This window comes from Arvicola amphibius, chromosome 7, assembly GCF_903992535.2.
Source record: "Arvicola amphibius chromosome 7, mArvAmp1.2, whole genome shotgun sequence".
Lineage (NCBI taxonomy): Eukaryota > Metazoa > Chordata > Mammalia > Rodentia > Cricetidae > Arvicola > Arvicola amphibius.
In genome coordinates this window covers 1,352,223-1,365,814 of record NC_052053.1, presented here as the reverse complement: position 1 = coordinate 1,365,814, position 13,592 = coordinate 1,352,223, and the positions used below count along the sequence as shown (strand labels likewise).

General features: G+C 39.3%; 2 protein-coding genes across 2 annotated transcripts; both read right to left on the bottom strand.

Moving 5' to 3' along the window:
* Nucleotides 1–940: 940 nt before the first annotated feature.
* On the bottom strand, nucleotides 941–1,870 carry LOC119819686 (olfactory receptor 5AK2-like). The gene has a single exon (XM_038338019.1). The coding sequence runs from the start codon at nucleotides 1,868–1,870 to the stop codon at nucleotides 941–943; it is 930 nt and encodes a 309-aa protein (XP_038193947.1).
* A 10,422-nt stretch (nucleotides 1,871–12,292) lies between these two features.
* On the bottom strand, nucleotides 12,293–13,240 carry LOC119818824 (olfactory receptor 5AK2-like). The gene is given in 3 exon segments (XM_038336614.1): nucleotides 12,293–12,712; nucleotides 12,714–13,075; nucleotides 13,078–13,240. Coding segments are annotated over 3 exon segments (945 nt in total).
* Nucleotides 13,241–13,592: the final 352 nt, after the last annotated feature.

Below are 13,592 nucleotides of genomic sequence, written 5' to 3'. Positions count from 1 at the left end.
TATAAAGATAGTCTTACCTTTCACAATATTTTGGAACTTAAAATTTCCTGACAAGCATTATCTAGGAGGTTTTATGCTGTTTGAAGAGATTTTAAAATATTTTTTGAAAGGAAATGATCATATAAGCAGCCCATTTTAGCTATGGATCTATTTGAAGATGAAGAACTCTTCGTAGAAGAATATTAATGTTTAATGTACATTTCAAAGAAATGTAGATTCATATTATTTTCTAACATGTCTATATTTACATAGTATAATATTCAAATATAATTTTTGTACCTTTTCAATAGCCTCCAGTGTTTCTTAGTCATCTTTTATATTTATGGTTTATTCCTAGTTTTGGGAAAAGTGGTGAAATCTGTCCTATTAATCTTCCCACCAACTCGTTCTTACCATTTAACTGACTAAAGATACATGAAAAAGAATCACAAAAGGGGTTTTATGTTCTTCTCAGTATTTCCTGTTCTCCTGATTGCTGGGATTAAAGGTGTGTGTACCACCATTCTAGACCCTTACAGAAGTTTTCAAAAATTTTACTTATGAAAATTGATAATATCATAGTTGTATACAATGTATATAATTCCACTAAACTTTATAAGATGGGGAGAAATACTATAATTTAACTTTTTTATGACTACTTTTTCAAAAAAGGCTCATAACATGTACAAAGCATCAATACTTTATTCAGATACCTGGATGAACCCACTAGTAGTGCTTGATTAGGATGTGAGAGATCTTAGATTTACTTTTCATCAGTAAAAAAAACAAGCTGATTTATTTGATAATTTAATTGTTTTCTATTATAGTCTTTTAGATGTTATTGTAACTAAGCAATGTCTCTGTGTAGCATGAACATTTGCCACATCTCCAAAGCTGACCAGGGACAGTGCCTTGATGCCTCGCCTGCTGAGTCACGTTGACATGCAGACCAAGTTTCCCGCTAGAAACATTTGTTTCCTGTGTGCCTCAGGGCTTCTATTACATCCTGGTTTCTTAGGCTGTAGATGAGAGGGTTTAACATGGGAATCATAATGCTGTAGAACACAGAAGCCACCTTCTCCTGCTCTTGAGATCTGTTGGTCCCATGAAGTACATACATGTATGAGAGCGTTCCATAGAATATGGTGACAGTGGTCATGTGGGATGCACATGTGGAGAAAGCTTTTCTCCTTCCCGCAGCAGAAGACATCTTTAGGATAGCAGCCAAGATAAATACATAGGAAAAAATGACAACACATACAGTGAATGTCAAGTTAAATCCCACAAAGATTGTCAATACCATGATATTAAGGTCAATACTGGAGCATGATAGGGCAAGAATTGGTGGTACATCACAGAAAAAGTGATTAATGGCATTGGACTTGCAAAAGTTTGATAAGAAAGTAAAAGTTGTGTTTACAGAGGCATTTAGGAAGCCCATAGTGTATGAACCAAGAAGCAGTAGAGTGCAGAGTCTCTGGGACATGATGACAGCATAGCGCAGTGGGTAGCAGATGGCCACATAGCGGTCCACAGCCATAGCAGCCAGGATGAAGCAGTCACTGGTTACAAAGGTGCCATAGACCAGTAATTGAACTATGCACCCAGGGAAGGAGATGGATGGCTTTGTGCTCACAAAATTCTGCAGTGTCTTGGGAGTGACAGCAGAGGAATAACAGAGGTCAACAAAAGCCAAGTGCTGCAGGAAAAAGTACATGGGGGTGTGCAGGGAAGAATGGAGTTTGATGAGCAGGATCATGCCAACGTTTCCCACTAAGGTGGCTGTGTAAATCACTAGGAACACCGCAAAGAGGATGTGCCAAGACTCATGCTGACCAGCAAATCCCAGGAGAATAAATTCAGTCACTTTGGTGTCATTGCTGTCTTCCATGGTTAGCAGAAATTCAATATAAGCTGAAAATGGGCAGGTCTCAACTAACAACAGTATCTCATCAAGGGATGGTGCTTTTAAGAATTCCTCTTATTAAAGCATTACTAAAAAGAACATTAACCAACTCATTTTATGAGGCTAAGATAACATAAATGCCAGGATAAATTCAATATGAGGAAAGAAAGTTAAAATTTCACTAATTTGGGACTATAGATGCAAACATTTTAAATCCAACCATGATTACAGAGATTAAAGCAAACATCAATAAATATCCATTCCTTTTCCTTCTAGGTTTGCACTTAACTGATAAATTAAAAACAAGGTGTATTATATGGGTACCAAACTATCACTTTTAGTCATTGGTGGAAGACCTAAAATGAGTAGATTGTATAGATCCAATTAGTTTCAGCAACAGATTAGAGGTCACGTTTTAGGTATTGTAGGTCATGGGCTTCAACAGGCTGCATGTTCTTTACATGAGAAAGAACAGAACTTGCCAGGGTGTTTTCAGATTCACAAACCAAATGTGCCTTTTCTCTTGTCTAGGGATAGAGTAAATAAAATTAAGAGAAGAAAACCTCCTGTAAAATGTATTTGCAAGAAAAAAAACGAATAAAGGGAAAGTCATTTTTTCTAAGTTATCAATATCAAGTTATATTTGTCTAAGGAATGAGAACATTTTTAACATCAGAAAATTAGTTGAAACAATTTTCTATGTTGATATAGTAAAGGTCAGGAGCCATAACATGTCCGAAGATATCAAACACTATTTGGCAAAGGTTAACAATCTTTCTTGGGAAACATTATGGAACATGAATGGGGATGAATGATGTTACCCTGGTAAATGGTTTCATAAAATTTCTTTATTGAGCATCACCATTACCCAAAGTCATGAGAAGTTGTGCCTATAAATGAAGGATTAATACAAGATTCCTGAGGTGACCAAATATATATATGTATATATATATTTGTATATATATATACACACACATACACAATGGTTTTTGAGGTTCAAGCTGGCGGAAAAGATATAAAAAGAAAGTAAACATAAATATATGGGAAGAATCATGACTATTTTTATTTTTATGTAATCCAATTATCCTGAAGTAATAATCTGATAAATTCTTAGTAGGTCCAGTAAAGTCATTTAATACTAGGCTAATGCATAGATATCTATTTTATGGAAAAAGAAGGCAATACTAAAAAAATGATTTGTACTATAACTCAACTCAACTCTGTGTGCTATAATATCAACCTGTTGGTCAAAGTATGTCTACTGGATGACTATTCTGGAGGAAATCAACCACTTTCTGGTTGGATCTGAGAAAGATTTATGGGCAGGAATACATTTGTGTTACCGTATACCTGGTCAAAAGCCTATGACTGGGAGAGTTGTGGTTCTTATGGGGCAATCTACTACTGATGGTTTGCTAAATAAACATGTTGTCAAACTGCCTTGGAAATGCTTATGTTTATACCCACAGACTTCTGTAGCGTGGAGCCTTAGGTAGAGAAGCCTCTTTTAGTGATTGGTGGATTGTGGTCAAAGCAAAGGCTCATTATTCATTAAAGTGTGGAAAGTGAGGGGCTTCCTAGTGCTCAGCTCTAAATGGGGCATCTGCATCACCCATCGGAGCCCCAGGGAGCACTGTGGAGCAGTGAGTAGAGATCTGAGCCCCAGGAAGCACTGTGGAGCAGTGAGTAGAGATCTGAGCCCCAGGGAGCACTGGGGAGCATTGAGTAGAGAGACCACAGGAGCTGGGGGATGCGAAGGAGTGCTCTGAAAGGCTGGGTTCTAGATGTGACGTGGCTGTTGCGATCATAAACACGCAATAGCTAGGGTCACTTGCAAAAGGCCCCCGTTGCACACAAAACACAGGAAAGCAAGAGGAGGACTAGTTGGGAAAAGGAAGAATTTTAGCAGGAGCGGGAGGGGATGACAGGAGGTAATGAGGGGTGTGCGTAAGAAGCTGTAAACCTCAACAAAACCCCAGCTAAACAAAAGGAAAACAAAAACAAAACTACAACAAAGAAAAACGAACATTTCAGCCAGATTTAAAAATCTAAATGTAAATATAGCAGAGAATATTTATGTTCTGTATTAAGGGATTAGCTTTGCCTAATGCTTGAAGATACAAACACCGATTTCTTGGAAGATATTGCAGAATTCTACCATTATATATTTTTTTTATCATATTCACCTATAAATTCTCTGTCGTTCCAGTTACATATCTGAGGAGATTTTATGTTCAACTTGACAATTCTACGTGGAATTTGAAAGGAAAAATAAGTTGAGGGAACAACTTGTTTTGCCACACAGAAGAAGTTATTATGAAATGGTAATTATGAAGACAGCATGAAACTGGCTTGAGAGTAGAAGAGCCCATCAGTGAAGCTGAGAAAAACTGTGCAGGCTTCCAAAGAAAGGAGGCAACCAGCAGTCCTACCCAGCTATGATGCCTATAAACCACATCAATGAGCAGCATGGCACGCATACTTTGGCAGTACCGACAGCTCTATAATTGGACTTAAGACCTACTCCACAAGAGAGAAACCATGCCTGGCACTGGAAAACTAGTCAACTACTCAGAGGTAGAGAAGCCATGGTTATTGGAGGAAAATCTCCAACCACCACCTTACTAAACCAGCACAATCCCTAACGATAACCTAAACATTTGTCTATCTGCTCACAGGTAAGTGCGGTTTTCACCCTTAATCAAGGAAACTTCTCTTCGCAGCAGATGGAGACCACTCCAGAAAACCACTGTCAACAAAAATGCAGAGTTGTGGAGCTCTGTGCCAGAAGTTACATCTGTAAAATACACCTGTACCTGAGGCTCTGTGGTAGGGGCATTGCTGAAGAGGGGAGATAAAAGCCAGAGGATCAGGAGTTTTCTGTGAGATTCTGTCTCCTAAATGAGTCAGAAGCTCCATGAGTAAGGTCTCACCAGCATGACTTTCCAAACATGAGCTGAACAAGAATGAGACCAATATGTATGTCAGAGTGGACGGGCAAAGTCCGTGAGGCCTCAAGCCTACTCCAGGAGCAATGGTCAACTCAGAAATGCTGATAATGGGGGAAATGGTCTCCATGGAAGAGCACATCAGCACCAGTGGTCAGTCGGGAAAAACATGCATACAAGTGACAGTGTACCGATTGAACAGGCTATATTTAGGTGCACACATGCACACACACATATACATATGTAGTAACAACTAATGAAGAAAGAGGCTATGGATTTGAAAGAGCAAGGAAGGGTTTGTGGAAGGGTTGGAGGGAGGAAATGAAGTACAGAGTCACAGGAGATGTTAAAATATGCTGTGGTGCTATAAATGCTTACGGATAAATAAATCATGTTGAGTTCCAACTTTATGCTTTACTAAAATTGTTTTCTAATGTATTATAGACTTCAACACCTATGTTTTGAGAAAAGCAATGCTGACTGCTTGTGACTTAGCAATACAGAAAAGATTTAGATAAATCATACAACAGAAGTCATGACTCTAGGAAATTCTGAGGCCATAGATGGGGCTCACAGGGTAAGGGTACTTTCTGTGCAACCGCCAAGCTTAGATCCCAACATCCATGTAAAAAATTGGGCATTGGTGCACAGGTTCCTGTAACCTACATAGAGATATAGGGATTGCTAGGGCTTGCTGGCCACTATCCTGGGTCCAGGTTAAATTAGAGACCTCTTTTCAAAGGAATAAGGAGCAAGACGGCCAGCATCGTCCTCTAGTGCATACACATACCCAATCAGCCATATCCATACACACCACTCACACATAGACTTCTACCATCTACACACAACATTTGAAAAAATGAACCCCTACTGAAACATGCAACAGTACCAAAAGAAGTAAGATTGGAATTTAGCTATGCAAATTTGTTTTCAAAACACATAAATATTAAAAGTCCAGTATATATATATATATACTTTCTATAAATTCATGTAATAGAAAGTTTTATGAAAGATATGAACAAGTCAATTGTTGAAGAAAGAAAATCTAAATGGTCAACAGGATTATGTAAAGATATACAGCATTAATGAGAGTTATGAAAACTTCATTAGGATGTAATTTTGTTCATCAATTAAAGTGCTAAGTTTTGATTAGAATTGTGGATACACAGGAATAAATGTATTTTTTTAATTAGAAAAGTAAATTAGCTGTTATGTTGAGGGTATTTTGCAAACAGTCAAAATAAACCTATGTTTCTACTAGCAATATCTCCAGTCAAAGGTAAATATTATAAATAAATTAATGACCACATACAATGGTCATTCACACTCATGTACATTTATGAACATGTCCATAGTCTCACTTATTGGAGAAAGAGACGATTAAAGAAAAATCAGCAAGTGAATTGTTACGTTTGTGAATTTTCCCACGTAACCCTGAGTTAATCTAGTTTCAGCAATTCTCCTGTATTCAGCTGCCAGGGACGGCAGGCAGAGCTACGGGCAGCTCCACAGGTGCTAAGGTGAGTTTTTTTTTTGTTTTTTTTTTTTTTTTTTTTTTTTTTTGGTTTTTTGAGACAGGGTTTCTCTGCAGCTTTAGAGCCTGTCCTGGAGCTAGCTCTTGTAGACCAGGCTGGTCTCAAACTCACAGAGATCCGCCTGCCTCTGCCTCCCGAGTGCTGGGATTAAAGGCATGCGCCACCACCGCCCGGCGCTAAGGTTAGTTTTGTATAGGAAAGTCCGTAGTGGTGGGCACAGAGCACTCCAAGTTTGCTGCTACCGTGGGCTTCATTGGCTCTTTGAAATACCACGAGATAAACAAAACAGGGTACATCTGAGAAAAAATACAATCAGGGCTACCATAATCATTTTGACTTTAAGTAATATATAAGGTGAGAGTTTTCTAGAGCTCAAGAAATAAGGCATATGAAACTACACATGTGTGCTCGCATGTGTGCACAGACATGTGTGTGTGTGTGTGTGCGCGCGCGCGCGCACACACACACACACACACACACACACACACACACACACACACCAACATTGAGCACAATGAAGGTATTTGCTAATCAACTGAATTCAGACTACCTGAGTATTCTGAGCGAGTTAACCCTCTGATGAGTCCATATACTTCCAAAGCTTCATTTAACGACACCATTGTTCGGTGTCCAGGCACAGACGGACTTGCTTTTGATTCTTACCCACAGTTTCATAGTGACAGGGGACTTTGCTCTCTCGGGCTCAGTTTTGACTCCTGTAAGACGGGCTCACAGACTTTCTTAAGGCAACACATACAACCTAGTGATTAATGAAAGCAAATGTTTAAAAACAAGGCTAGTGAGACGGTGGTAGAGTCATTTTCAGACTGATGTATGAACTCTCGAATTAATATGAATATATAGACTTATGGAAAGGGGCCCACATCATGTTGCACACTGAGAAAAGGGTTTTATAGTTTGATATGCACAGTGTGAAATATTCAACATATATTTTATAGAATTTTACTTATTTTCTAATTTTCCTTTTCCTCATTCTTGTTACATTTTTTTCATACAACATATTTTGATTCTATTTTTTCCCTACTTTCCTACCCTTCCAACTTCATGTAATTTCCTCTCTCTCAAAACAAAACAAAAGAAAATCAAATGAATTTAAAAAAAAACCAGTATGGTAAAGAATCTAGACAAAACAAAATGAAACAAACACACACACACACACACACACACACACACACACACACACACATTTACAAGAATCCATGGGTCTGTTTTGTGTTGGGGAACAGTTCCTGGGCATAGGGCCTCCCCTGGAGTGTGGTTGATATACCCACTGACTCTACATTGGAGAGAACTTTCCCAGCAGGTATCAATTGCAAATAGCTTCTTGGTTAGGAGCGGGACTTTGTGTCCATTTCCTCCTTTCCATGCTGAAATCTTGTCTGGTTTGAACCTGTTGGAAGTCTCGTTTGCGGTCACACAGTCTTTGTGTTCATGTGTGCGTCAGTCCTGGTGTGCCTGGAAGATGCTGTTTGCACTGAGGACAGATAAAAATTTCTGGTGGTCATGGTGATGGGAGGGAGAGAGACACGGAGAGAGGAGATATTAAACTGCAAGCTCAGCTCATCAATTTCACTTCATGACTGACAGAAACTCACCCGCCACAGGGCACTGAATGGCGCAGTACTCAGTTATACATGGGCTAATAGAACATGAAGGGGGTTAGATTCGTTCTACCGTCTGGCTATTTGATCCTTTGTTGACTCATCCTCCCTGGACAATTCAGGTTTCCTCACTCTATTTCCACGATGGCACCAGGGAGGAAGTGGAACATTCTGGAACTTACGCTGAACCCTTTCATTTCCCTACCTGTTGCAGCAATGCACAGAAAATGTTGGGATCCTCACTGGTTTTTGCTTTCTTTAACTTGCTTCCAGAATATCCATGGTTGCCTCCAGAATGATCTCTGTGCTGCAGATCATTCTGCCCATCATAAAGACCTCCCTGAATGTTTCCTACCCAATAGGGAATTCATAGTTGGGGACAAGGGAATCAATATTCACTCCCTTGAGAGCATGTAGTTACAGGAGCTGAGATGAAATTGGGTTTGTAAACAATGTTAAGAAGTTATATGTTACTGACTAAATTCAAAATTTTTAGAGAGATCAGCTTTTTTCGTTATTTTTATTATGAACTATTAGCTTCTTTTTCTGTTATTGTGTTGCCTTATTACTTAACAGTTACTTGTTATTTCTTGCTACAAGTCAGGATGAACTTGTTTTTCAAACATGGATATAAGGAATTGTGCTTAGCTCTAGATATAAAGATTTGCTATTGAACTCATAAAAAACCTGGTGTTTTCTGGAAAATATGGAAAATTTGACCCAAATTTAAGGGCATTAGAGATGCAGCTTTTTGGAGAGATGGCATCACAATGGGTCTTAAACAAAACCCACAACTGTTCTTTCTTTATTCACTAGGAGTTTATTTCCCAAAGATATCCCTACTTAAAGGGAATGTTACACGTTACAGAAAATATTTCAACTTGAAATCTTTGGGATAAGAAATTTTGAGTTGCATTTGTTTATAGTGCTATTATGAAACCCAAGTTAATTGGTCTTCAAGGAACAAACTAACTCTAATGAGCTGGTAGCTTTTATCTTACCTAGCAACTCTGGAAAATGGAGTTGTCAAACATGCTGGCTGGTTGGCCTTCAGAGAATGTCTGCCACAGTCCATCTCTCCCATGTTCTTCCAAATTAAGGGCAAAACAATAATGGTTAGAGTGCAGAGTCAGCTACCTAAATAGGTGCACTTTAGCGTGGAAGCAAAGGCTTCCTGCCCTGAGAAATCCTGCACTTAAAGGTGCTGGCCTTTGAGCACAGAGTGAGGGATCCGTCTTTTCTACCGTCTCATACTGAACTTGGTTCACTGCTTGTGAAGTAGAGATTGTTTTATCCTGGTTCTAAAATTGGTCCTTCTTCCATGGCGTCTCTCAACTTCTTGCCTCAGAAACATCTTTTAAGCTATATATTTGGATAGAAACTCACAATTGTGTGTCATTCCTGTTCTTAGGAATCCAGTGCCCTCTTCTGGCCTCTGCAGGCACCAGACACACACACGGTACATAGATATGTGGAAGCAAAACAGTCATGCACATAAAAATAACAATAAGCAAAATTTAAAAGAATATTCTTTTGTTTACAGAGAAAATTAACTAAGTGGCCAGAATAGCATTGTACTTGCAAATATAATTTATCATAGCAAAAGGATAAAACAGCAAGGGGTCAACAAGTGGAGTGTTTAGTAAAAACACCGAAGGAAACCAGCTGTAGTAATTCCATGCTCCTCGGGGAAGATTCCTCTCTCTGGTAGGGCAGTGTGTGTAGTATTCTCAACCTAGGAAGCTCACCTCAGTCTCTATGTCCAGAATTGCACTGCAGCCTCAGAACACCAAGAGGGTCAAAAAATACTTCCAGTCTCTAGCCTGAACTAGCACAGTGTATTCCAAACTCCTCTAAAACGTCACTCTGTTGAACTCTACATGGGATGCTGGTTTGCTGATGTCAGTTTACTGATAGTGTGCTTTATCATTTACTGAGAAGCAAGAGATTCTGTCTGTGCATTCTTTGTACAGTCACTTGAAAACTTAAAAATACCTGTAATAAATACCTAACAAATTAGTGTCAACCATTCTATGCTAGATATAAATGAATGTCTTTCCTGCTTTAACACAGACTCAATTTCAGTGTTAACGTGCAAATATATAGCAAGACGAATCCCATCTGGTGAGGTGTCAGAGAGTAACACAGAATTTATGCTGAGCAATGCCATCCATAAGTCTTACCCCAGTCTTGGTCAGAATTGCACTGGGGCTTGATAATGTGTAGCCAATAGGGAAATCAATGGGATTCCAAAGGATGCCAAGAGCATTTTTTTTTTTTTTGGAGGGAGGAAGAGAACTCTCAGCAGAGACGATGAGTGCCGGGATGGCACTTCATACAGAGATGGTGCAATGACCGTACTGAAGTAACTGAAGCCATTCTCCCGGCCTACTACAAAGCAGGAGTTCTCTGTTTTGTCTGTTCTAAAGCTGTCCGTCTGAACAAAAGTGATTTGTATGTCTTTTTGTAAATGAATGATCAAGGATAAATTTTGGGGCCATCTCTTTCTCACTTATCTCACTAGGGATAGAAATAAAAAGTAGTTGTGAATTTACAGTTCATAGGGAAGATTAGTGTAGATTGAAAATAATGAAGTTGCTAGTGAAAAAGTAAGGGATAAAGTGCCATGGAATGTTATAGTGATGGGAACGTGGGATGGGAGGAATAGCTTGAAAAGCAAAACAGTTTAAAAATTAATACATTTATTTCATATTCAGATTTTTTGCAATAATGTGGATAGAATTTACAAAAGATTTCATTGTAAGAGATTTATGAAACTCAACGTATAATAAAATAACAAAATCCAATTTTAATATTTATTATATATAGATAAAGGTTTTCATAGCCATTGAAGTATTTTTTTTATTGAAAATAGATTTTTCTCTCCTGCAATACATCCTGACCATAGTTTCCTTTTCTTCTACTTCTTTTAGTTCCCCTCCTTTTTCTCCCAAAGTTATTCCCTCCTGTTTCCCTTCAGAAAAGAGCAGGGATCCAAGAGATAACAGCCAACCATTCAAAGCAAGACACAACAAGACAAGGCAAAGGTCCTCATATTGAGGCTGGACGGGCAACCCAATAGGAGGAAAGGATTCTAAAGAAAAACCAAAAGAGTCAGAAGCAAACCTGTTTCTGCTGTTGGGAGCCCCACAAAAATGCCAAGCTAAGAGCCATAGACTACTTATATGCAGAGGATATGCTGCAGACCCAAGCAGACTCCCTGCTTGCTGCCTCGGTCTCTGTGAGACCATGTGAACCCTGCTTAGGTAATCCAGTGGGCCAGGTTCTCCTTGTTTCCTCCATCTCCTCTGACTCGTAAAGTCTTTCCTCATCCTTTTCCATGGAGGATCCCTGATCTGCTACAGGAGGAACCCGTTGGAGCCCTCCGATTTAGACTCTCTGGCTCCATTATGTTTAGCTGTGGGTCTTTGCACCTGCTCCCATCTGCCATCTGAGGAAGCCTCTTGATGATGATGACCAGATAAGGCATCAATCTGTGAGTACTGAGATTCACTTTGAAACATTTCATTGATTATTTTTTCACAGTAGTATTTGGTTCTACCCTAGGTCTACAGGCTATCCAGTCTCTAATTCCTGGCCACACAGGCAATGTAGGGCAAGGACTCTCTCTCGTGGTGTAGGCCTCAAGTTTAAGGAGATACTGGTTGGCCATCCCACAAGTTCTGCACCCCAATTCCTCCAGCACATCTTGCAGGCAGGACAGACTGTAGGTGGAGGGTTTTGTGACTGGGTTGGTTCCAGGTTTCTCTTTCTATGGCCTCCAGAGTACCTTCTCGCACCAAACAGACTAGCAAAGGCTTCATGAAGGCACCAGCTTGACCTCTCTGCATTTCCTGAGCTGTGTGGATGTTGTCCTCTTCAGTGTGCTCTCCAGACACTGAGGTTTTGGAGAGCAACTCTCTGCTCTTGCATCAGCCTGGGTTGTTTGGGGATCTCCATGGGACCCCCTTGACCAACAACTTGACCAAATGCAACCCTGGCCCACCACTGGATGCAATTAAGTATTTAAAGATATTTTTAAAAGTATTTGATAAAGTTTTTGTATATTTGTTGATGTCTATAATAATCTCCATAAAGTTCTCTCCATTGTAGTATGAAACAGAAATTTTAAACTACAAGTTTCAAATGTAAGTTTCAGAAGAAGTTACTGAATATACTGCATATTATAAGATTAAATGCATTAATGGTAGCAATCATCATTCAAGAACCCGTTGCTTTAAATTTCATAATTATTAAATACGGTTACATAATTATTCTCACTATTTGATATGGTGATTTTTTTTATTGTGGTGTATCAAATCTAAAGAACTTTATCCTTGTCAGTTTTATAGCATCTTTGACCTCCTTGTTTCTCAAGCTGTAGATCAGAGGGTTCAACATGGGAATCACAATGCCATAAAACACAGAGGCCACCTTCATATTCTCCTCAGAGCTGTCAGAATGAGGCTGTAAGTACATGTAAGCGAGGGTTCCGTAGAAAATGGTGACTGCGGTCAGATGGGAGGCACACGTGGAGAAGGTTTTCCTCCTTCCTGCAGTGGAGGACATCTTTAGGATGGTGGCCATGATGTATATGTAGGAAAAGATAACGACCAACACAGTGAACATCAGGTTAAACCCAACAAAGACAACAAGAAGCCTGATGTTGGTATCAATGTTGGAGCATGAAAGGCTAATAATTGTGGGAACATCACAAAAAAAAGTGATTGATGCGATTTGATTTGCAGTATGACAATGAAAATGTAAATCCCGTGTGTACCGAGGAGTTTATTGACCCGACGAGGTAGGAACCAGCTACCATCTGGATGCAGACTTTTCGGGACATCACTATGGGATAGTGAAGTGGTTTGCAGATAGCGACATAGCGGTCCACCGCCATAGCTGCCAGGAGGTAGCAGTCACAAGTGGCAAAGATGGCATACATCAGCAATTGCACTACACATCCTCCAAATGATATGGATCTGTCCCCTGCTACAAAGTTTTGCAGCATCTTGGGAGTGATGGCAGATGTGTAGCAGATATCAACAAAAGCCAGATGTTGTAAGAAAAAGTACATGGGAGTCTGAAGTTGGAGTCCGTGTTGATGAGGAGGATCATCCCAGTGTTTCCCACCATGGATGTCACGTAGATCAAAAGAAACACCATAAAGAGAACACACTGAGTATCATGCTGGACCCCAAATCCCAGAAGATAGAAACCCTGGACTTCAGTCTCATTTTCTTGTGTCATTGCCACTAAAAATCTAGAGAAGAACGAGAGGAGAGGACAAAGGAGAAAATCTCAGTGATTTCCTCATATTAACCGTTTCTTCTGCTTTGATTCATTTTATTTGAGTTAACTCTTCCTAAAAAGCACTCCTAATACCTATCAGTTTCTAAGTAATTTTTCCATATCAATTCTTAAAAGCCACATTATAAATCAGTGCATTTGATCCATGATTCATTTTAAAGTGGAGAATACTTCTCAGAAAAAGCCAAGTTATCTGATTTGCAGATGTGTTCTATACTGAAAAGACCATACAGACTCTAGTATAGAACCCTTAGATAGATTTAGTAAACACTTTCAGTAAAGTTGTGGGATA

Bases quoted from the DNA above. Each gene is read 5' to 3' on its own strand.
- LOC119819686 (XM_038338019.1), bottom strand. From the start codon at position 1,870: ATGGAAGACAGCAATGACACCAAAGTGACTGAATTTATTCTCCTGGGA.